Source organism: Pygocentrus nattereri, chromosome 30, assembly GCF_015220715.1.
Source record: "Pygocentrus nattereri isolate fPygNat1 chromosome 30, fPygNat1.pri, whole genome shotgun sequence".
Lineage (NCBI taxonomy): Eukaryota > Metazoa > Chordata > Actinopteri > Characiformes > Serrasalmidae > Pygocentrus > Pygocentrus nattereri.
This window is the reverse complement of record NC_051240.1, coordinates 18,675,241-18,693,471: the sequence shown is the minus strand read 5'-3', so window position 1 is coordinate 18,693,471 and position 18,231 is coordinate 18,675,241. Positions and strand designations below refer to the sequence as shown.

Here is an 18,231-nt window from a genome sequence, read left to right as displayed (position 1 = left end):
TGAAATCAATATTGTTGTCCTCGTTTTTAAAGTATTCCATTAGTTTCTCGAACCTCTGGGTCTCTGAGCAGACCTGGGTGAGAAAGGAAAGAGAAACAGACCACAAATGAGCCTAATTATTTGAAACAAGACATTTGGACATCAGTAAATAGCAAACAGACCTCTTTACAAGCTTGTAACTACCTTCTAAGGTTGAGTATTTAGTATTTAGATTACAATAGCAGTGCGTAACAGAAGCGTCACCCTGGAAAAAATGTGTGGCTAAGACGGCAAAAGCAGATCTAAATAAAAACCATTATTACTGGACAAAAAATCTAATTTACACAATTTTCCCATTACCTTCAATGAACATGATCAGTCAAGAAATACTTGGTGTCTGAAGCTTAATTAGTTTTGGTGCTGTAAGGCTGATGCAGCTAACACGTAATACTTCCCCCTAATTAAGTCTTTAAGTCAGATGCAAAAAGTGTCCATTTCTGGTCATTTAATCTGCTCTTCTCCATTAATTACAAGATTTCTCAATGTTGCTGCATTTATAAGTTAAGTGATACTTTTTTGATCCCACCTTTTTGGTTCCACCTCCGCATTTAACCCGTCCGTGAAGTGAAACACCACATACACACTAGTGAACACACACACTAGGGAGCAGTGAGCACACTTGCCCGGAGCAGTGGGCAGTTGGGGGTTAGGTGTCTTGCTCAAGGACACCTCAGTCATGGACTGTCAGCCCTGGGGATCGAACTGGCAACCTTCTGGTCACAGGGCCAGATCGATCCCTAACCTCCAGCCCACAGTCGTGGGGCAGTCTATTTGATAGATTATATAATGTGATCTATCAAAAGGCTCAGAATTTTATTTAATTTGAGCGACAAACTTGTGTTTTAATCAATTCAAGAAACACGAACAGGCATAAACAAATAACTAAGCTGTGTTAGAAAATCCCTCTCTCACTCATTTCAGCCAGAAACACATTCACTTTATATATAAACACAAGATCAGATTGGAAATAAACTTTGAGCCATAATAACGTGTGTTTGCCGAGCACACATACAGCACGCGAGATCTTGTAGACGTAATATCTTCCACGTTTGTTAAGGCTTTTACACTCACCGGCCACATTCAATTGCAATTGTTCAATTGCTTGTTAACACAAACAGCTAATCAGCCAATCACACGGCCGCAGCTCACTGCATTCAGGCATGTAGAGGTGGTCAAGACAACTTGCTGAAGTGCAGGCCGAGCATCAGAACGGGGAAGAAAGGGGATTTAAGGGACTTTGAACGTGGCGTGGTTGTTGGTGCCAGACGGGCTGGTCTGAGTATTTCAGAAACTGCTGATCTGCTGGGATTTTCACGCTCAACCATCTCTAGGGTTTACAGAGAACGGTCCGAAAAAGAGGAAATATCCAGTGAGCGGTCAGTTGTGTGGACGAAAATGCCTTGTTGATGTGAGAGGTCAGAGGAGAACGGGCAGACTGGTTCCAGATGATAGAAAGGCAACAGGAACTCAAATAACCAACCAGAATCTCTGAGGAACATTTCCAACACCTTGTTGAAAGTCTGCCACGAAGAATTAAGGCAGTTCTGAAGGAAAAAGGGGGTCCAACCTTTTACTAGCAAGGTACCTAATCCCTCCAACAAGCTACGGTGGTGTTCTGACAAATTGTGCTACCTTATCAAAATGTCCTACCATTTCACAGGTAAATAAAACCTCTATGTGGAACATTTCGATAGCCTAAATCTAAAACCTTTGAAGGCGTATGATGCCCTAAATGTTATTAAAGCCCAGCAGTGAGGAGCCGAACTTTACCTTCCTCTGCTGTCACTGAAGTCGGACCCGGTCGCTTACAGAGCAGCGCTAGTAGCCCAAGTAATATTTTTTTTAGGGTTGTTCCATTTCGTAGGGCCTAAGTCATACAAGTGGTTCTAAGTTTTCATTACCGTTTAGCTACACTAGCCCTGTAACTAAATAAGCAAACGTAAAACTGTGTAGCAGAACTAAACGTTAAACAGCAATGTGTAAAATTAGATTTTTATGAATAACACATTCCTTTTAAAACTAAAAAGAGAGAGCAAGGGCCACGTACCTCTTTGAAATGATCGAAGGCAGCTAGGATGATCTCATGCCCTCCTCTCACCAGACACACAGCAGCCAGCAACTCTAGCACCAGAGCTTTGGTCCTGCATCCAGACACAAACCAGAGACATTTGAATTTAGCTTGACCAGGCCAGCAGATAAATAAGCCTGCTGGTTTATGGACGATACTTCAGAGTGTCGTTGTTCTGCCCACAGTGAAACTTACTCATTAGGGATGCGTGCATTGGGAGCCACCACAGGTATTTCACCTCAATGGCTCAGTGAGCTGATTCAGGTTATGAGAAGCCATCACCCATCAGCTTAATCAGTGGCCTTAACAACAATCGTCCATTCAATGCATTATAAGGAGAGCCCATGGGTGAAGGCTTTGACTTTCTGATTGTGAAAGCTAAAAGCTCAGCTGAAAGCTCCAATTGATACGAGCTGCACTTATCAGCTGAGTGTGAATCAATCACCGAGATGAGAGTCAATTTGCGAGACAAAGGCGGAGTTCTGTCACATGCTAATAGACACAGAGACAGTGAGAGCAGAGGGGTGTGTGTGCAGAGTCGGGGTTACCTTGGATTTTTGTTGTTGAGGCTCAGGGCAATTTCATTCACAGCATGTGGATGTGACATTACCATGTTGAAGCCGTACTATATGCCAAGAGAGCGTGAGAAAGAGCGAGAACAGAAAGGGGTGAATGTAAGTTGTTAAAAACAGTTCCTCAAGCCAGGTGAAGCGCTATCGTTATTCCCCATCACAGCCAGCTGCTGAGTGAAAAGCCAAATACCCAGTCCCGTGCAGACAGTTGACTAAGCCCAGTCAAATGACATGTTTTGTTGAAAAGAAGTACACATCACCTACAGGAACAAGAGTTTAATGTATTGGAAAAAATAAAACATACCACGTGCAGTGACCCCCCCCCCCCCACCGCCTCACCTCCACCCCCAAACACGTTACATTCAGCAAATAAACAGTAGCTGTAATTTAAAATGAGAGGACTGCATTCTCTCTACAGAATGTGTCCTTTTTTATTATAGTAAAGCAACACAACATGTCATCTGAACGGGGGTGGGGGGGGCGGGGGGGCAGATTGACAATATATTGTGATTATACCACCAATTTGATCAATTGTTGATTTTTATCATTATATTTTGGGACAGTTATGGCACAAGACAAGTGGTTCCAACCTAGTGCTGCACCATATCACTGCAGTCGGAACAAAACCTTGTATCTCCAAAATGGTAACTTTACAGAAGAAGGAAAAAAAAACTTACTTTTAATGTGGAACCACAATGTTTTCCAAGTAATTTTGGGTTGTTTCTTTTGGTCCGTTTATCATGAAATTTACTCAAAATATAAGGGACAGCAGGTCTTTTTTAAACTATGTCAAAAACTAAAGAACAACAAAAATAGAGATACGAGGTTTTGCTCCGACAGCAGCGATATGAAGGCTACTGAATGGTGTTGCAACGTAAAACCTTTAGGGTGTCTACGCTGGAAACATCCGCTCTTCAGACAAAACATACACAAAGTTACCAGCTAAAGGCTTGGGAAAACTATCTACACTTATTGTGCGCACCACATTTAATAGCCACATCAGTAACTCATGGCAGAAACGCAGCGCTACGAGCTGAAACCTCCAGCAAACTAGCAACGTGCTTATAAAAATCTGGGAAAGGGTCATACGGCTCACTTTTCATACGGCTTCTCCTCACCCACTTTTGGCTAGTTTAATTGTGCTTTGACAGAGGGTGGAAGGCTTGACCACAGGATCGAAGGCGGAACATCAGCACAATGTGACATTTCAAAAACCAGCTCTGCCATTACAGCCCTGTTAATTACAACACAACTGATCTGGTTTCACCGCTGTTGCTTGGAGTGCTACTGTTATAGTTTTTAACAGATGGTTGCTGTTGCTATGTTCCAGGTGAAAAAGGCAGAGTGATACCTGAAGAGAAGAGAGTGCTATGACCAGGAGATACTGGCACACATCCAGTGTCTCTCAGCCAATCACATTGCAAGGTGAGAAGAAACTGTGTGTGTATTACACAATAAACGAAACACACAGTAAATACTCCTGATGCACCAAAATGGAAATTGATTGTCGAAACAGAAACAAAAATTCAGGACACATTGGGCTTAAAACTGATAAAAACTAACTAAAATGATAACATTACTTGGCTACACTAAGTGCCATGAAATCCTTGTTCTCAACAGATAACGGTTGGTCATCCAGGGCAATGAATTCTGATATTGTTTAGTTATACTTTGCACATTGGTGTTGTAATTTGAGATTTTTTTCTTGTGTTTTATGCCATATTTTATATTTATATTTGCATTTATATATATATATATATATATATTTTTTTTTTAATGGCATCTGGTACCAGTTAGACTTTCCTTTTTGCTTCTGTTCTTATATTCTACACAGAGTGGACGTCACATTTTTAAAGTGGCGCCAGACATGTAGGGGAGATAGTTCCCTCTTGTTACGTCACATGAACAGATATTATAAATCTCTTGTCTGATGCCCCTTTTAAAAGTTTCCTATAGGCCTGTGGTCTTATTAGAGAAATATCCTCAAGCAAACGTCTGGAACATCATAATGTCTAACTTGCATCTTGACTCAGCGCCATATACTGTAAACTGAGGACTGAAGTAGCCTAGTAGTTAGATCAGCATCTTATACAGTCAAAACTGAATGTCAAATCAAATAAAGTACAATTCAGTGATATTTCAACAACTTGTATTCTATGTTTTCTGTTATTAGATCACGTCATGTGAAATAACTTCCCTCTGACTCACTTTCTTCTCTGACTGCTGTTTCTCGCCTCGTCCCTCCCGTGTGGCGTCGCTCTCTCCAGTCTCAGAGCTTATCATAATGCACAGATCTGATTGGTTGAGTAGCGTCACGTGTGATATTTACAACACATGTGATTGGTCTGTGAGTCTCCCAGACCGCTAAAGCTACCGTAAGGGCTAGAAGAATTACGCTGATTAAAATAGGACCACCATTTCGAAATTAAATAATTCTTCATAGTTTATCGGTTATCGGTCCAGGTCCGAATAGGACGGCCTCTGGGTCCAGACTATTAGTGATATCTGGTATGGGCCAACAATTCTGACAGCTCAAACTGTTTAACTGTGCCTGCCCTGATCAGTACAAAGGAATCAACAGTGGTTTTAATCACTGTTTCTCATTTTTATTACCTGTAAATCTTAGATGCTGACCCTTTTTATAGGCCTATTCAATCTCCTTTTTCCTGTCCAAATGTTAAGCCTTTTATCTCGTGCGAATATGGAATATTTTCAGTTTTTGACCCCAAAATTTTCAGTGGCCAAAGCTTTGGTGCACCTCTAGTAAGTACAAAAAAATAAATAAAAAATAAGCAATAAAGCAGAGAAAATGTACCGATGCACTAACAGATGCATAGATGTATTGTGCCATGATACAAACTGAGTAAACTTAGTGCTTTAACAGCAGATAAAATTACAGTAAACAAATTTCTAGAGTTTTCTGTACTCTACCCAGCCTTCACGAAACAAGCTCTTAATCCATATACCTGGTAGTTCATGATGGCTCTGAGACACATGATGCAGACATGCACATCATCCTTCTTACACACTAAACGGGAGTTTTTCAGGGTCCTGCGGCTGGGGAGGGTGTTGGACCTGAGAAAACATCACAGGATGACTTTAGAGACTGCAGCGGTAGTTCTTTACATAGCTGTAATTAGTGGGTAATAACACTGGGTAATAGAAAGAGAACAACTTGTACTTATCCATAAATAAAATGTCAGTAATTGTTGAGGCAGACAGTCGGTAATACCTTTGCTAAATAATAGAAAAAACTTATCCTGGTTAAAGAAATGTTAATTTTCTAACTGCTACCAAATAGTAAGCTATTAATGTGACTTCATCTGACAACATGATGAGTGTAGCTGCATCGAAAGCTGCTTTTACATGCAGGCCCACCAACCAACAAGTGATATGACCCAGTAGATCTGCCCAGATTACATTGAACAGAACTAGAAATGCAATAATACAGTAATATTTGTGTCGAAAAGAGCAACTTATATCGCACCACAGATATCTTTATACAACCTGTTTACCCTTATTTATTACCATAGTATTACCATATTACTACCCAGTCATTACCACTGTATAACGCGCTACCCATCTGGCTATGATTAATACAGTTCTGTATGATTTTGAGTACGTTTGTTTGTCTCACTGGTCTATTTACCGTAAGGAGTGGCGTGTGGAGCGTGGAATGCTGCTGCTGCTGACCGGTGAGGGCAGATTGCTGTCACCATGGAGATCTTCTATAGATCTGCTCCAGGGAGTCTCCACAGATGCCTCACCACTTGCACCCTCTGCTACATCACCATCAAAGCTGAGGTAGAGAAAGATATAGAAGTATATATAAAACGTCTACAAATCTGCACAAGATTCAAAACACTTATCAGGGTCCCCACGTTTATCAGATGGTAGCACCCGATTTTATGGCACCTTTATTTGTTGCAGTTTGAGGACTCAGAGTGCCGAAGTATGAAAAGGAGAGAGATCTGAGAAGGTGCAACAGTATTAAATATGCATCTCAATGAAGTTCAAAACTCAATCACCCCCTTAAATGGCCAGGACCCACCAGCTGGCCCACACTGTTATTACACACGTCTGTAACCTAAGAATAGCTCAGACAGTTTGCACTGTGGTCCACTTAATTACTAAATAATAAGACTTAGTATTTAATAAGCCTGTAATAAGCCGGGGATTTTAAGGGAACAAGCACATTCATGAACATCAAAACATAGTAAAAATAAAATGTTTTTATATAGGTTTTATAAATGTTTGTATATCAACAGTAAAAAAAAAAGGTAATTTAGTGAATTTAGTCTTACCTGCAGCATACCAGACTTTGTAAAATGCACAAAGAATTAATTTTTCTTCTTTTAACTTTGCTTTCTTAAAAGAATCTACATCCTAAAATTGTCTTGTGTTTTATTTTCACCTCTCAGGTTCACAGGTATGTGGTTTTACATACCAAAACAGTCATAATTCAATGTACATTACCATGTTTTACCCTCTCTTCTTCCCTTACCATTAAAACAGGCTGTTCTGTTACATGCATATGAGCTCTGCTTTGACTGTCTACCTTGCATTCAGCCTCATTTAAAAGGAGTCTGAGCTGAAACAGTCCTTATGACTGGTCTTCATGGCATCCGAGAAACTGAACTGACAGAAGACTCTGTGGTTCAGTTTCCTTATACGGACTGTATGGACTGGTGAGCGAATGGTACAGTGTAAAAACTGATTTTCATCTGCATTTGTCAAGACTAAAAATGACTGCTGCAGGTCAGACCTGCCTATAACCACCTTTAATGCTGTGTATTCACCTTCATTAAGAGAACTTTCCACAACCGCGGCCGCCTGACTTTCTAATAGCTCTGCTGTTTCTGATGTAATTCATGCAATTCAAGTGATTGTTCATGCGATTGGTGGCTTCTATTCTACTTGTTTAGAACTTCAATTTAGAATTCTTTAATTTATTATTTCTATTCATGCATTTGTTCTATTCATACACAGGCTTCCTCTGAGACCTCTGAAGAGCCACTGCATCTTTTCGAACAGCCAATAATGCAACGTCATTGGACAGGCAAGCGCACTTGGAGGAAAAAAGCGCCAACCACCAGTTCCTTCACATCAGCTAACAGACACCTGTGCTGAGTGATGGGGGAAGAAATGGGGGTCCAGCCTACCCACCCAGAGAGAGCGAGCTCAACTGCGCTCTCTTGGCCTCCCAGCCACGGATGGCTGTAGCATCACCAGGGATCGAACTTGTGTTTCGAGGGTTATGCCACTTGGGAGCTTGTTGTTCTGCTGTTAGATATTGTTTACATGTGCCGATTATTAAGTGATACATATTTTACTTTGGCTATTCATTAATTTGCATGATTTCTCCTCACATGTATTGTTTCGCTGCCACCTACACTAGGATGCTTAACTCCCCACTCCAGCGTGTGATGCTGAAAATGACCCAAAATATGATACAAGATATTGTGGTGGGTCCTGCAGGACCTCTACTGACCTTTCAAGGTATTATAGCACCAGTCAGACGTCTGTTGACACACCATGGGTCTCAATAAATGGGTTTTTTTACCTTTTTTTGTTTTCTCAACTCAATGGATGAAATTATACTGTTGACTGCAAAGTAAACAAATAACTGTGAAAGTAACAACTGGTTAAAATAACAGCCACATTCGTGATCAGGCGATTTTCTAGTAATTGTGACAGGCTTATCTTCTTCTTCACGGAATTAGCTGAAGCAAAGAAAGGAAGAGTGCAACAAGGATGGGAGGGAGGGAGGGAGGGAGGGAGGGAGGTAGCCACTCTACTTACGTAACAGCATACTGTGCGAAGGACAGGTACTCCACTAGCACGTCCAACCCTTGGTTCTCTTCATTCAGAAACTCTCTCACCCACCTGAGAGCACAATAAAATCACTCTACACAAGCCACCGTGAAAGCCTGAATGTCTGAATCAGTCTTTGCAGCTCTGATATGTCAATTCAGATGACTGCACTGAACCTGCCACTCACCCAATATGATTAGTTCGGAGTGAAATTTCCAGCTCGCGGAGCACTTGAGTGGATTCCTGAACTCTCCTTCTGAATTTCTGTAGGAAAAAAGGCTCAATATTTCAGAAACCCAGCATAGGAAAAGCACCTGTAACACACCACTCAAACACCTCTGCTCAGAAACACTTCTGAAATCAAATTTACTCATTTTCTACTTGGGCTAAATTAAGCCAGCCAAGACATGTTTGATGCCTGAACTTCTTCAGCTTTGCACTAGAGCTACGAGGATAATGAAGTCAACAAGAAATAGCAGCTTATAACTTTCAGTGTGCATCATTCAAAATGATCAGACACTTCTCAAACTTGTGTAACCTTAAATTCAGGCTACTGCTGTTTTATTTTTACCTATGCCATGTTTTCATTTTTTGTCTATTAGGAAATCAGATATGCTTTGGCTGGTCAGCACCACCTGAGGCAAGGGGAAAGTCGTGTAGATCACATTTTTCACCCGTGCTATTCCATGAAGCTGTGGGGTGCTCGTTTCTATCTGCGACAGGAAGAATGAAGGGGTCTCGCTTCCATTACTTCCATGTTCTAAATGAACTGAATAATGCAGGAGACATTTTTCTTTTTCTGAGAACTGCACCATACAGTTGCTTCTTGGCAGCCTGTGTGCCAGAGTATATAGGCTGCATACAGAGGATAAGATTAAGTGAACCTTATTAGTCCCACAACAGGGAAATTTCACCTCCGCATTTAAGTGAAACACCTTACACACTAGTGAGCACACACACTAGGGGGCAGCGAGCACACTTGCCCGGAGCGGTGGGCAGCCCTATCTGCAGTGCCTGGGGAGCAGCTGGGGGTTAGGTGTCTTGCTCAAGGACACATCAGTCATGTACTGTCAGCTCTTGGGGACGAACCAGCAACCTTCTAGTCACAGGGCCAGTTTCCTAACCTCCAGCCCACGACTGCCCCAATATACCAATATGCAGGTCTCTTGAAATTCATACAACTAATGTATCACTACAAACTTCCACACAGCTATGATAACTGTGCAAATCTCTTTTTCCTGGCATATTTTTAAAAATAAGTAAAATGATCTGCCAGTACACTCTCAGAAATAAAGGTACTAAACTGCACTGGGGCAGTGCCCCTCTTGTCACTGAGGTGGGACCCTCAAAGGTCCATCTCAGTACCTTTAGTCAGGGAACATAACTGAACCATAATGATGTTTTTTAAGCTGTACTGACTCCACACACCCTGCCTCGCCTCCAGGCTTTTCATTTTATTGTCCTGTTTCAAAACACTGGGTTTTAAAAAAGGTACAAATACGAACTTTTCACCTGGAAAGACTTATTTAAGGTTCACAACCAGACCTTAAAACCACTGCTGTACATTTATATCGTTTGTACCTTGAGAAATGAAAAATGTACCTACACAGAACCTTCATCTTAAAATATTATTTTATTAATCAAATGATTTATTAATCAAATAAAATGAGGAAATATTAGACATGCTCCTTAGATAGATGCCATTTTTTGCAGTGTGTGGGGCTCAATTCCCTGGGCAGGCAAACATACCACACAATAGCACACAGAGTCCTTGGGCAAGACTTCTAATGCTACATTGCCTTGCTCTTTAACATGATCAAAAGTCTAAATTTGGCAGACGCTCTTATTCAGACTTTTAATTAGAAGCATCTGCCAAATGCGTACATTTAAATGCAATAACAATGCCATGGTGTCACGTTACATGAATTAGGCCCACTTCTTAGATGCTCAATGAAACAAGCAGACAAATTGTGGTTTAAGCAGATTGTGAACATTTACATTTAGCAGACGCTCTTATCCAGAGCGACTTACAATTTGATCATTTTACACAGGAAGGCGAAGGTGGTGTTAGGAGTCTTGCCCAAGGACTCTTATTGATATAGTGCAGGGTGCTTGCCCAGGCGGGGGATTGAATCCCAGGCTACAGTGTAGAAGGCAGAGGTGTTACCCACTACACTAACCAACCACCAGACTGTAAACATTAAATTCACACTGTACCTACATTCGTAAGCAGAGGAGATATTTTCTCATTGAATTTGATGTAAAAGTATTCAACTGTTGATACTGACCATAAACAAAATGCAAATGTTATTCATTATGTAACTCTGCAAATGTGAAACTACATATAAATACCCAAAAACATCAACAATAACGCTTGACTTCAAAAGGTTAACTTCTTCTCTGTGTCACTTATCAAAGCATGGAGATGGTTCTCATCATCAATTCAGACGCTGGAACGTTGGAACCTCTTTTTTATGGTGTATTAGAGTTAGAACAAGAATCGAAACATACCTTTCTTGTGACAGCGGGGTCAAGAAATCCTCTCAGCTTTTGGATGTATGTGTGGGGAGGGTTCTTCACCTGGAAACGCTCCTGTTCATAATCAAATACACACAGAGATGATTTCAGTGCACTTCTCATGATACAAATGTAGGGCGCTGAATGCAAAGCCCAACCTAAATGAAAGAAATCACTGGCACCTCTGCAAAATTAATGAACCCCCACTGACCCGCCTCCTGTCCTGCTACATCACTGAGCCAAAAGTGCTGCAAAAAGCACCAATCCCACCCCATCACCTCTGAACTCCCACTCCTACCCTGCACGCTTCTGGAGAGAAACATCATCATTCATTATTCATACCTCATTCGCTCAGTCACCTCACCAGACACATCCACCAAAATCAGCCATGCTCTGCCTGGCCTACGTCAGTGTAACCATGGAGACATGGCATGGTGGATGCTGCGGGTGTGTATTAATAAGGAATCTATGTTTACTCAATAGTGGGAGTTGAAATCAGTGTGTGATCTGAAGGGGGGGAGGGCAATAAAAAGCCTCATAGTGATACCCATTACACAGTTATTACAGCTGCTATGAGTATTACAGAGGAACATAAACACTGAAACACGGCCAATGTTACTCCGCTACTGTGCAAACCAGATGCACACACCTGTACTGGCTGGCGCTGGAGCAAAATGCATTTTAATCAATGTTTCTTACACCGGTCAGGCATAACGTTCTGACCACCTCCTTGTTTCTCCACTCACTGTCCACTTTATCAGCTCCACTTACTGTATAGCTGCACTCTGTAGATCTACAGTTACAGACTGTAGTCCATCTGTTTCTCTGATACTCTGTTACCCTGTTCTTCAGTGGGCAGGACCCCCATGGACCCTCACAGAGCAGGTACTATTTGGGTGGTGGGTCATTCTCAGCACTGCAGTAACACTGACGTGGTGGTGGTGTGTTGGTGTGTGTTGCGCTGGTGTGAGCAGATCAGACACAGCAGTGCTGCTGGAGTTTTTAAACACCTCAGTGTCGCTGCTGGACTGAGAAAAGTCCACCAATCAAAAATATCCAGCCAACAGCGTCCTGTGATGACAGATGGAGGACTAGAGGATGACCAACACAAACTGTGCAGCAGCAGATGAGCTGTACTTTCGGTACCATTAAATTTGTTATAAGCTTAGATTTTTGACACTGAGTGTAGGCCTCTTTAATCTTTGATATTTTTGGTCAAAATTTTTGACAGTTTTTCTCTTTCAGATGAAACTTCTGTGGCTCAAACTTGGTCTCATGGTCAAATCAAAAGTATTTTGAGGTCTAATTATAAACCACACAGCTTGTTTTTCCTCAGACAGTTAAAGTTCTCCAATAAACCATTTTCCAAATGCCTGCAATGCCCCCCTAAAATTTTTATAATTTTAATAAAACTATAATTTATAGCCTAAATAATTTACAAATCTGGAACTCCCCACGCAAACCCCCATAATCTATAATAAATTAATTTAAGGCCTAGTTAATTGAGGGCGGGTGATTGCATAACATAACCCCTTCCCACTCTCTGTCCTCTGACAGGAAGCAACCAGATGCCTAGTTTTGATTGTGAAATGTGGTCTTCACAAAAGTTCAGTACTGTTTCTATTCAATTAAATAGTCTGAATAGACACTGTCCTAAAGCAGCTTTACAGAAATCCAGAACCCTAATGAGAAGTTTGGGCAACAGAGGCAGAATCAATCCCCAAGAACATGAGGAGGAACACCAAGAGGAACCAAGACTCCAAAGGAAAACCCATTCTTCACTGCACAGGAGAATTACTGGATGATACAATTACTACACATAGCATAGACAAAGCATTTACAGCATTTGGCAGGCTCTCTCATCCAGAGCGACTTACAATTGGATCATTCTACTCAGGTAGGCGAGAGTAGTGTTAGGAGTCTTGCCCATGGACTCATTGATATAGTATAGGGTGCTTGTCCAGGTGGGGGATTGAACCCTAGTCTACAGCACGGATGTTATCCACTACACTATACCAACCATTTGATAATATCTGATGATTACATCCTTCCAGCAGGTCTCAGATGTTGTAAACTCTGCTGTATTCTTTCAATCTAGCAGTAACTCTAAGCCCCTTAACCTGCAGGTTTCTGTTATTAATCTCATTATCCAGTTCCTACAATGAATTATCTACTAACGTGAGGTAATGATGATTCTTTAGACTGTAAGTGGTTAAGAATCTCAAGCTCCTTATACTTCAGAGCTGTGCATGACACAGCATTTCCAACAAGCTTGAGTGACAGCAGTTAGTGACTCTACAGAGATGCTTTGCAGCCTCACTCACTCACCTGGTCACAGATCAGCTCCCACTTCTTCTCGTTGTCGTACTGCCGCAGAATCCTCACCTTGTCTGGCGGAAGGTTCATGGAGTTCTAAGAGACACGCAGATTGTCATCCATCAGTTCTTTTTGTTATAATCCGTCTATTCATAGAGCACATAGAAAAACTCCTCTTAGCCTATTAGAGCTGGATGAGCTTTTCAGATGGATTTTACTCAGAGAGACATATGATTTTAATCCAGTATAACTCGGCAATGTGTGCAGTGTTTACAAGTCGATGAAACTGGAGCTGACTCAGTAACACAATCTTAAAAATAACGGTGCCAGAAAAGAGATACCATAGAAAAACCATTTAGGGCTCCTCTTGGTTCCCTAAGGAACCTCTTAATGGTATGATGATTTCTTAGGCATGAACAGAATCTACACACACTGAAAAGCATAAAGGTGAGAACGGTTCTGGGGTTTAAGAACACGTCATGAGTCTGACGTCTTCATAAGACTTTTCTCACGAACAAATTTAGGAAAAACCCTAGGACGATATCGCTGAATGAGGCCCAGTGGTCCTAGAGAACCCACCTGCATTGCACACTAAAGTGTTTGCCGACTAATCAGCGAACTATCAAGCCTTTCCTGACTCAGAATTGTTTGTTAGAACCTTTGGTCCAAGTCAAGAACCACTGAGAAACCTTTAGTGTTAAGAGCGTAGTCACGTAGTCACACAACCCCTATTAGTAAATCTAGTCCAGCTTGAACAGCACTTTAGTCTAGATGGGTACTGAATACCTGACAGGCCTGATTTTCTTTGCTCAGATCTGATCTTTTAACCTTAAGACACGTTTACAACTTATCCATATCGGTTTTTAGTGTGAATGAACCACACATCCTCATCAGTAACGTGAAGTGAATGATCTGCATGCGCCACGAATTACAACAAACGAACAAACTACAGGGAGATTCACTCAAAAGCGGCCCAGAATATTCCATGATAATTCTCCCTAGGGTGAAGCCATCTGAACGAAGCAATGTGCCATGAGCTCCTCAGTATATGGAGCTTCAAATAAGCTGGGATGCCTCTGCGTCGGAGCGATTGCAAATTCTGGGTGCAGACTTCCGTACCCCTTAATGTGTCTAGCAGAAAACGGAGATCACTTCCAGCATCGCATTTAATGCATGTGATTACAGTATTTTTGGGTTCAGATTGCTTCATTCTAAGGGGAGATACAGCAGAATATTCCGGGCCTCTTTCGAGAAAATCTCCTGGTAGCAACACAAGCCTTCATTGCAAAGATCAATGGCTCTCATCATTAGACAAAAAGGCCAAATGCTTTAATGCTCTCGCAGCTTTACTAACAGAAATTTCAAATCAGCAGCTTCTGTCATACCACGAACACAGAATGATGACGTGCATTCACAGTGAAAAGAACACATTCCAATCGGAATCTCCTCATTAAGGTTGCACGGCCAAGAATCAGATATGCATCCATGCCTATCCACTCAAACTGCGGGTAAAAGTGGCCAAGGTTCGATTCACTGCGCAAATCTGCGCAAAACATTCTTCTTCACAGCGGATCATCTGCCTCCATCTTGCCCTATCCACTGCCTCCTCTACTTTCACACCAACCATCTCCATGTCCACCTTCACTACATCCATAAACCTTCTCTGAGGTCTACCTCTTCTCCTTCTACCCGGCAGCTCCATCTCCAACATTCTTTTCCCAATATATCCACTATTCCTCCTCAACACATGTCCAAACCATCTCAACCTGGCTTCTCTGGCTTTATCTCCAAACTGCTCCACCATCACTGTCCCTCTGATCTGCTCATTTCTAATCTTGTCCAGCCTGGTCACTCCCAACGAAGATCTCAGCATCTTCATCTCCGCCACCTCCAGCTCAGCCTCCTGTCTTTTAGACAGAGCCACAGTCTCCAAACCAAACATCCTTAACATTAACAGACTCATTACATTGAAGTTCAATGTGTGTGAGCTGATACTTTAACTCATGCGTCAGGCTCCAGTCCTTGTGGGCCAACTCAATGCAGATTTCAGCACACCGCCTCACTAAACACATTTGATGCAGCTTATTAACTAATTAGCAAGGCCTTCAGTGAGTGTTGGATGAAGATGAGCACCAATCTCCGCAGCACTCTGGCCCAGAAGGTCCCCAGTTTGACATGCCTTACCCCTTAAAATCCTGGACTTACAACATACTTATTATTCAGTATTATACACAGACTGCAATGCAAAGCAAGACTTATTCTTAGGTTATAGAAGTCAGTAGTAAAGCTTTGGGCCCAGCAGTGGGCACTGGTCATTTAGGGGGTTAAACTTGCAGACAATAAATTGAAACTAATAACACTAAAAGATTACAGAGAAGAGTGCAACTTGTGATTTCTTTGTGCTTTTCCAAACAGAGAAATGAGGCTTATTTTCATTTCTTTCATTTACTTGCTGTGAAAAAGAATTCTAGCAAAGATGCACAAACTCTGTGCCAAACCAGCAATACATACCAGATAAACAGACTTCATGCATGTCAGGCTCCTTTGACTCTCTTGTTTCTCTCTTTTTTCAACATATTCTTGAAGTAAACTTGATTTTGAATAGGTGTTAGTTTGATTCTCTCATTAAAAGCGCAGCGTTTATTTGTGTACACTGCCGACGCTCGTCTCACTTGTCCACCAGGAGACCATACCAACCATAGCAGTGCGATGACCTTGCCATTAAGGGTCTGTTCCTGTCCATGTTAAATAATGATTAACATTCATTTAGTGACGTAAAGCCAACTTAATTATAATCTCGGCTCAGACAGAAATCATGTTGCCACATATGAGATATGTATCTCACGTTCATGTTGGCATGTAATTTAAATCGGTCATTAATGTGAACAAACTTGTATCCTAAAACAACCTGTCTTAACCAATAATGTCCCACAAATTAACTACAATCCCAATTCCAAAAAAGTTGGGATGCTGTGCAAAATGTAAATAAAAACAAAATGATATGATGTGCAAATCATTTAAAGCCTATATTTCACTGAAAATAGTACAAAGACAACATATCAAATGTTCAAACTGAGAAAAAAATGATGTTTTAGTAATATATGCTCATTTTTAATTTGATGCCAAAAACACGTTCCAAAAAAGTTGGTACTGGGGCAACAAGTTACTGGTAAAGTTGAGTAATGCTACTAAAACACCTGATGGTTAATTGGCAACAGGTCAGTCACATGACTGGGTATGAAGAAGCATGAGGAGGGGTTCACCACTGTGTGAAAGACTGCACGATCAATTCATAATCTACAGTACAATATCATTAAAAGATTCAGAGAATCTAGAGAAATACCTGTATGCAAGGCACAAGGCCAAAAACCAGTATGACTCATGATCCCGTAGTGGAAATCACTGGCATGGCCTCAGAAACACTTCAGAGAACCACTGACTGTGAAAAGAGTTCGTCGACGCATCCACAAATGCTAATTAAAACTCTAAAACTCAAAGAAGAAACAAAATATGAACAGAATCCAGAAATGCTGTCACCTTCTCTGGGCCCAAGCTCATTTAAAGTGGACTGACGAGAAGTGGAAAAGTGTCCTGTGGTTCAACGAATCAACAGTTAAAATTATATTTGGAAATCATAGACACTGTGTCCACAGGGCTAAAGACCACTCAGCTTACTATCAGTGCACAGTTCAAAAGCCAGTATTCATGACGTGCACATCTGTGAAGGCACCATTAATGCCAAATGATATATACAGGTTTTGGCAAAATATGCTGCCATCCAGATGACGTCTTTTTCAGGGAAGGCCTTGATTATTTCAGCAAGACAATGTCAAACCACATTCTGCATGTATTACAACAACATTGCTCTATATTAAAAGAGTCTGGGTGCTAAACTGACCTGCCTGCAGTCCAGACCTGTCACCACTGATATGACAAATGAGCCTACAAACTGTTGAGCAGCTGAAATCCTGTGATAAGTAAGAATTACAGCAATGTTTATTCAGTTCCCAGAGACCTACATGCAATGTGTTGTTTAAAGAAGAGGTGATGAAACACTGCGGTAAACAGGCCCCTGTCCCAACTTTTTTCTGGAATGTGTTGTTGGCATTAAATTCAAAACGGGCAAATATTTTTCAAAAAACAATACAATTTCCCAGTTTCAACATCTGATATGTTGTCTTTGTAGTATTTTCTTTAAAAATATGCTTTACATGATTTGCATATCATTGCATTCTATTTTTATTAACATTTTGCACAGTGTCCCAATTTTTTTGGTCGTACATGTGTCAACAAACTAACCAGCAAAATAAGCTTTCGTCACAAAGCTAATTTGCTCTGAACAGCTCTCAGGTGTTCGTTATTAGAGCAAGACGAAGGAGAAAAAGGGTCAAATACTTTTGCACCACTTACTGGCAGTACCTTCAGGTTGCGTACTGCTGCCATGGTAACGCTAAATGATAATGCATGCGTGACGGAAAAAACACAAAGGTTCTTATTAAGGTCACGTGGCTACGAATCAGGTGAATATGCATCTGATTCAGGACAACATATGTAAAGCTGCATTCACATTACCAGGCTTAAGTGGCACAAACCCGATTTTTTGCCGTAACATCAGATCTGTGGTTGTAGTTGGTGAAAGTAAATGGTGGAAAAGCAACACCTCACCCTTTTTGCCTTCATGTCACTCCAACAGTGACGAATGCTTGTTCTGCTGGCTAGTTTGTTTGCTGTTCCATGACGCATGTGATTTATTCCTGTGACGTTACTGATTATGATGTGGTCATTTCAGGCCACTGGGTCGTTCATATTAATGACAGATTTGAGCCACTTAGCTAAACAAGTGAACCATCATGACATGTGAGATAGGAGAGATCAGATGGGTTCTGAGATCAGATCCGAGCGGTT

The 18,231-nt window shown here is 41.3% G+C and overlaps 1 protein-coding gene across 4 annotated transcripts in view; it reads right to left on the bottom strand.

Moving 5' to 3' along the window:
- The window catches only part of fmnl2b (formin-like 2b), a 43,663-nt gene that overhangs the window by 21,683 nt on the left and 3,749 nt on the right, over positions 1-18,231 (bottom strand). For all 4 annotated transcript variants that reach the window (XM_017724110.2, XM_017724109.2, XM_037536483.1 and 1 more), the window contains exons 2-10: positions 13,339-13,422; positions 11,005-11,085; positions 8,681-8,757; positions 8,482-8,565; positions 6,329-6,478; positions 5,646-5,754; positions 2,656-2,732; positions 2,087-2,180; positions 1-73 (exon numbers count right to left, since the gene is read on the bottom strand). The exon at positions 1-73 is cut by the window's left edge and continues 2 nt beyond it. In XM_017724110.2, the coding sequence (XP_017579599.1) occupies positions 1-73; positions 2,087-2,180; positions 2,656-2,732; positions 5,646-5,754; positions 6,329-6,478; positions 8,482-8,565; positions 8,681-8,757; positions 11,005-11,085; positions 13,339-13,422 (829 nt within the window). The remainder of the gene's footprint in view (positions 74-2,086; positions 2,181-2,655; positions 2,733-5,645; positions 5,755-6,328; positions 6,479-8,481; positions 8,566-8,680; positions 8,758-11,004; positions 11,086-13,338; positions 13,423-18,231) is intronic.